At 40.9% G+C, this 7,222-nt stretch overlaps 1 protein-coding gene across 3 annotated transcripts in view; it reads left to right on the forward strand.

The window, feature by feature from the left end:
* Positions 1–3,251, forward strand: part of arhgap46a (Rho GTPase activating protein 46a) — a 35,078-nt gene extending 31,827 nt beyond the window's left edge. For 2 of the 3 annotated variants that reach the window (XM_037678645.1, XM_037678647.1), the window contains exons 7-10: positions 308–507; positions 1,101–1,192; positions 1,284–1,453; positions 2,902–3,251. In XM_037678645.1, coding sequence (XP_037534573.1) covers positions 308–507; positions 1,101–1,192; positions 1,284–1,453; positions 2,902–3,096 — 657 coding nt within the window. In that variant the 3' untranslated portion in view covers positions 3,097–3,251. Of the gene's footprint in view, positions 1–305; positions 508–1,100; positions 1,193–1,283; positions 1,454–2,901 lie in introns of those variants that run through there. The other variant, XM_037678648.1, reaches the window with a different exon arrangement.
* The last annotated feature ends 3,971 nt before the right edge of the window (positions 3,252–7,222 follow it).

Below are 7,222 nucleotides of genomic sequence, written 5' to 3' on the forward strand. Positions count from 1 at the left end.
GTTGAATCGTGTCATCTGGACTTCGTTTTTTTGTTAAAAAGAAACGTAAATAGAAAATATTATGTAGATTTTATTTTGTAGCTTCTTTATGATCGTAGAATATATGAGCTTGAGGGTTGAGTATCAACTGAGTCATGCTGGGTACTGTCACAGGGGAGATGTAATTGTAGGTTTGCTGACACACTCGCAGGTAGAGACATAAACACAGATCCAGTCATAGCAATGCAGCTGCAGACACAGCCATGATTAGTACCATTACCCTGACATACGTTGGTAGTAAATCTCCTGCTTACCTGTCCCCCTCCAGGGTCTACGGAAGCCCACCTTGGAGGAGATCGACCACAGCAGACGGGCCATCATCACCCCCTCCCTCTTTGGAAGCTCTCTTGAGGAAGTGATGGAAAGGCAAAGTGAGCTCTTCCCAGACAGGAAACTGCCCTGGGTGCAGGTTCAGCTGTCCCAGTATGTTCTAGCTCTGGGTGGGGCTCAAACAGAGGGCATCTTCAGGTAAGATAGACCTAACTCAGCTTAAGACGCGCCTCAACTCGAGCAGTGAGCTAAAGGTGCAGTTTAGCAAATTAAAAGGGGATCACACAAAGTACATATGGTTTATTGTGTGCATATTTTGAATAGAAAAGTTGTGTGTGTGGTCTTCTGTTCCCTTTGTTTCTGCGTAAGCTTCTCTGTACAGTACACAAAGCAGACAGAACAAACACAGCCCTGCTTTGCTCCTGAGAGCAGCACAGTTTAATTTGATACTTCGTGATATGTGTTTACATTTCAGCTTAAGCCTACGAGCATGTGGGAGCCTCTCAGCAGAGTGTTTGTGGAGGGTTTTTCTCCTGCACTGTTAGATCTGCAGCTCCTCGACTTGTTTAGAAAATTCATCCTTTTCAGCAAACAAACTGTGAAGCTCCTTTTCTGCATCAGGACTTTACTGGAGAATGTGTCTGAAATAAAAACAATCACAGACTGAATAACCAAACAGAAACACTGAAAACAGTAAACAAGCACTAGTCCTGCCCGTGGAGTGGATTTAAAGTGTCTCTTGTGGTAGAGCTCCCTCCTGTGGCCACTCAGTGTAAGTGTTGTGTTTTCAGAGTACCTGGAGACATTGATGAAGTGAACGCCCTCAAGCTCCAAGTGGACCAGTGGAGGATTCCAGAGAATCTGTCTGATCCTAACGTACCTGGTATGATAAGATTATTTTTAGGGTTTTTCTTTAAGCCCAGAGATTTAAATGTGTGTATTAATAGAATGTCTTTCTTTTGTTGTTTTATAAGCCTCCTTGATGAAATTGTGGTATCGTGAGCTGGAGGAGCCCCTCATTCCCATGAACTTCTACAAGCAGTGCATCAGTAACTGTGATGACCCGATGGCAGCCATCGCTGTGGTCCAGTCTCTGCCTGAGCTCAGCAAGCTGGTTCTGTTCTACTTCATCCACTTCCTGCAGGTAACCAACATCACTCCTTCAAACAGTCTTCTCACTGGTGTTCCTCTTTGACATAATTCACATCATGTGTGCACTTGTTTACCTCTCCTTGGCGGCTGTGGCTGAGTGGTTAGAGCAGTCGTCTTCCAATACAAGAGCTGGGAGTTCGAATCCACCAGCAGTCACATGCCAAAGGGCCAAGACACTGAACCCCTCATTGCCTCTGATGTATGTCCCATCAGTGTATGAACGTGATAAAGCTCTGATTAGTCTCTTTAGAATGATTTGTTAAATTAGCTCTGTAGAGATCTAGTAGAGTGCTGTATGAATGGGTAAATGAGGCACAGATTGTCGTGTAAAGCGCTTTGAGTGTCTTGAAATAAGATAGAAAGGCGCTATATAAGTACAGTCCATTTACCATAAAATAAAAACTGAGCACTAAGCAGCTGTGGACAAATCTCTGAAGACATTTAGTTGTGCAGCAGAGACCACAAATGTGAGTGTAGTGGTCACAGCAATATTCTAAGCAGCGTCACTGTCCTTTTAAAGGTACACATGTCCAGACTTGGAAACAGTTTGATGCCAATCTGAGAAATGAGCGTGAAAAGTTGGTTCAAATAAATATTTGTATAGGTAGTTAACTTTAAAAAAAATTTGGTATAAACTAGGGATGCACGATATTGTCCGTATTGTTTGATATTAGCTATAAAGTTAAATATCGGACATTAACCATTCCATCAAAGTAACTCACCAGTATAAAAGGTGCTGTTTTTATATATACCGCCTTTCATACATATATATGTATGAAAGGCGGTGTTTTTGTATGACAACTGTATGACAAGGATGCCTGCAGCGCCAGCACAAGTTATGACATCACGTGCGCTGTTGAGTTTAAATTTGTAAAAATTTGCAAATTTGCACTGTTTGAGTATTGTCATTGAGTTAGAGAGGGTTAATGTCACGAATAAATTTGACATTAAACAGAATCCAAGTTGAAGTGTTGCATCATTTTCAGCCCCTTTTTGGCATCTGCATTTGGTATCAGGTCAAACTGACAAAGACCATGCAGAATAATGTATTTTAATTCCACAGCAGAGAAAGATATGTAGTCTCTGTTAGTAGGACTAGGAAAAATATATATCCGTATCGGTTATTGACCAAATAAGTTTTTACATATTGGCCAAAAATCCAGTATTGTGCATCATTGTGGTATAAATGTAAAAATTGAAACTTTATTTGAACAAACGTAACACAGACAGCAGATCAAGCACGAGCACTTTTTTAACCTTTACATATCAATACTTCATTTTTTTGTCTGTGCTGCAGCACTGATCTTTACTATCTAAACATTCAACTGAATACGACTCATCTGAGTTCCTGCAGGTCGAAGGTCAGTCTGTACACAACTAGAGCACCGAGTGGAGTCTTCCTCATTCCTTTTCTTCTCCTTTCACCCTGGCTTTCTCCAGGTGTTTGCTCAGCCATCCAACGTCGCCATAACCAAGATGGATGTGAATAACCTGGCCATGGTGATGGCTCCCAACTGCCTCCGGTGTCAGTCCGACGACCCGCGGATCATCTTCGAGAACACGCGCAAAGAGATGTCCTTCCTGAGAATGCTCATCGTTCACCTGGACACCAGCATCATCGAGGGCGTGGTGTAGACACCGTTAACGCTCCAGCACACAGATCAGTTCTCTATTTCCAAAACACTGTCCCTGTTTAGGCCACACTGGAACCCGTCATGGTGATGAGATGCACCTCGTACAACACGAGGAGTTCAGACACCTGGACTACCATGTGCTCTTCTGTTTTCTTACCGAGAGATCAGGTGTTTGACTTAGTTTTACTGTTTTTGATACTGAAATCCAGTGACTGCTCTCTGACTGTATATCCTCACTGTAGCCTCTGGAAACACGTTAAACCCTGTAAGTCTCATTAAAGGGCCGTCACCACAGTTACACTGAACGTTTTGGGTGCACAACGTGCGACTGCCGCATCAGAAATGTTCTCTTGCAAAAGAAAAATATGAATTTAGGCAGCGTTGACAGTTTTTCCAGCTTTTTGATTTTAAGCAAGTGTGTTTGCGTGTGTGGTTGTCAGTGTGAACAAACGGTGCGTTTTAATGTATAAACAAAATAAAATATGAAGCTTAAAATAACTTGTAACTGTCTTAAAGCTTGCTTGTGCTGTTCGGGGTTTTTGTAATAATGGCTGGTTTTCCTCAAACTTTACTGGATGAGAATCTGTTCATAGCACAACTGGTAGGATGTACTAAAAGCTCTTGAACAATGGGAGATCTGAGTGATGATTGTTTTTAAATCCTCTGACATCAACAGGAGTGTTTGTTCTACTTCTGATTAAGCTGTAATAGTGTGGGAGACTGGTTATTCAATTTATAATACTCTGTTATCTTTCATTTGGAGTTCTCATTTGTTTTTGTTTTTTGTGCTCAGGTCTTGTAAAAAAACAGTTTTTGGTGTACCGTAAATGGGCCATGTCTAAAAACTAATGAGTTTACACAAACACCTGCTGTGAGCATCGTTCAACTGTCGAGCACTAGTGTAAATTGAGCTTTTGGTGTTTCCTTGCAAATAAGTCCTGTGTGTAACAAACTAACCTTCATTAAGTATACTCAGTTTGTAGGGGAGCATCTGTTGCTGTAAAGAGCAATAAATAAATATATCTATATAAATATATACATGCAGGGTGGGCAGGGACTGTATTTTCTGCTGTAACTTGCTATTTGAAAAAATGATTCAAACCACTTTCCACCTACATGCGCCCCTGTGTGTTTGCAGACTTGTCTTGTATGATCTGAAATGGCTGAGCATAAATAAAAGTTTGTTCATTGTTATTAAAGTGTCTCGTAAATGGAGGTGCGGTGACGGAAAGTAAAAAGAACATAAACATGTTAACAAAAGCCTAGAATTTCTTGAAGCAACGTATATCGCCCGCAGACTTTCATGAGTTTTAGACTAAAATGATCTCGTTGAGAAATTAAGTTAGATAAATGCAATCTTGAGTGGTATTGCACCATTTTACTTTCAGAATGTGTTGAATAACTCTCAGCTACTACCATGTCATGTCATTATAACTCCATGTCTGTAAAAGTGCCAGAGTTATTTTACCCATCTTTGTGTTTACTAATGCTGATTTGCTGTGGCAGCCATCTTGAATGGAGTTGACAGTTTCCATACATAAATGCGTGTGCATGGAAACGTGACAGAATCAGCCTCGACCAGTATCCTTGGCTGACTTTTGTAACAGCAGCTCAGTGGAGGTCAGTTCCTTGAAGCCAGATGTTCACAACAACAACACACTTGTCTGCACAAATATGGTGGCTCCAGTCCGAGGAGTGCTTTGAGAGAGCATCTTCTCATGGCAGGAGGGACAAATGTTCTCAGTCACAATAACAAAACGTAATAAATACATTCATAAGCTTTGAAAATTATCTATCATGTTCATTCAGAGTTTTTTTGTTTTTTTCTATTACATTTATCCACTTGGGTAGGACATTTTCCAGGGTGTCCAGTGGACAACTTCTTGACAGAATTTGATTGTCCACCAGAATTTTGTGTTTGTAACCTTTACAAAAAGAAGGTAAAAAAAAAAATCTCATTAAAAAAAAAGTGATTTAATGAACACATTGCACTTTATACAAAGGTTACTATATAAAAATGTTCTCACTCATCTTGTGGACTGCTTGGAGTTTCCAAGCTGCTGAGTGGCTGACTCTTTCAAGAGATGCTTGAGTGGAACTTCCTCGTTCTCCTCATCCTCTTCTTCCTCATCAGACTTGGCAAGAGAGGCACTCGCAGTAGAGACTTCTAATACTTTCAGCTTTTCCCTCTTGAGAGTCGCCAGAGCGAGTTGTCATCCTCCATCTCACTCTGTCCTCACTCCAACTTCCTCCATGTATCTCCTCTTTGTTTTTCCTGGCAGTTGCATTTCTAACGTCCTACAAATGTCCCACTGTCCGTCCTCTGGACATGTCCAAACAATCTCAGTCTGGTCTCTCTAACTTTATCTCCCAGTTGTTCAACCTGTGCTGTACCTCTGATGACCTCATTCCTGATCTTATCCATCCTTGTCACTCCTAAGGAGAACCTCAACATCTTCATTTCTGCTGTTCCAGTTCTTTCTTCTTTTTGTCCATGTCTCCGTCTCAAGACCATACAACATAGCTGGTCTCACCACTGTCTTGTAAACTTTTCCTTTGACCTTTGCTGACACCCTTTTGTCTCAAATCACTCCTGAAACTTTTCTTCATCCATTCCATCCTGCCTGGACTCTCTTTTTCACCTCTTTGCCACACTTCCCATTTCCTGGACAGTGGACCCCAAGAACTTTTAAGTCCTGCACCTTTGTGACCTCTGCTCCCATCTGGGGCTTTAGCCCCGGAAGCCCTGGTCTAACTACGCACCTGTTGCTAATTAAATATTTAACTTGCAAGTTTAAGTATTTAGTTTGTAAACATGACATTTATAAATGTATGAATGCCATGGTGAAAATATGACTTTGAAAAAAAAAAAACTAGTTTTTTTTTTTCCTTATGAAAGGCTAAATAAACCAAAATATTGCTGTTGATTTTTGACTGTGTAACTTTACAAACGGCACCCCATAGATTTGAATGTTATTTAAATGCAGTGGTGGAGAAAGTACTCAAACACTGTACTTAAGTAAAAGTGCAACTAATCAGACAAAAATGTACTCTAGTAAAAGTAGAAGTACCACATTAACGTTTTTACTTAAGTAAAAGTAAATAAGTACTTGCTTTTAAAGATACTTAAAGTATTAAAAGTAAAAGTACTTGCTGAATGTATTACTTAATGCAATGGTCTACAATATTCTTAAGTGTGCCTACCATATGTATATTTTCTGTAGTACATTAATAGTGTTGTTTCATTTTAATGAACAATGCTGCAGATAATACATATTTTTATTGTGTTTACTCTGTGACACAGTTCACACTTGGACTCAGAGGCGGACTGGCCATCGGGAGCGTCGGGACAATTCCCGGTGGCCTGGTTGCCGAGGAACGGGACTAAAGGCTCGGTTCGGGTCGCACGGACTTTATTATTTTAAATAAACAATTCACTTTTGCCTGGGCTCAGGTCTCACGCTGCACTGCAGCGACGGAGAAAGCCTGGCACATCCCCCGGCCGGGCCGGCCCCCTCCCTTCCTTTTCTGTGTGTCACTCACAGAGCAGAGACACACACACACACACACACATTGCGCCCGCCCCCCTCCCCGCCCTAGGACTCGCGCTCCCGACGGTGTTGGCGCGCGGTGCGTGCATCTCAGAGCCAAAGAAGAGGAAAGGTGGAGCAGAGAGAGAGGATAAAAAAGAGAAAAGCTCTGGCCGCGGATGCTGCTAAGTGCTATAAATTAATGTTTGTTCGTAATGGAGCAGGTAAGAGAAACACTTGTGTTGAAAAAATTGAACTCTGGCACAGTTTATCAGCACAGCTTAATATCCACATGCTAGCTTCACTTTGAGGGACCTAAGTGGGCCAAAACTGACTTAATATAACAAATGTTTTTAAGTTTTTACAAAGAATATTGCAAATTTTATAATATGGGTTAGGATCTGAAAAAAGTTTAATGTTGAAATGTCTAGGAATTCAGATTTTTTTGTATCTAAAAAAGTTAAGTCAGGTCCTCTGGACAAATAAAAAAAAACTTGTTGAAACTTTTGTCTTTAATCCAAAAAACTAAGTTCAGTCTGAGGAGTTGCAACAAGCTCAGTTTCAAATAGCCTCTTCTCATAGTGGATCAACCTGTTA

Source organism: Nematolebias whitei, chromosome 7 (assembly GCF_014905685.2).
Source record: "Nematolebias whitei isolate Nwh7 chromosome 7, NemWhi1, whole genome shotgun sequence".
Lineage (NCBI taxonomy): Eukaryota > Metazoa > Chordata > Actinopteri > Cyprinodontiformes > Rivulidae > Nematolebias > Nematolebias whitei.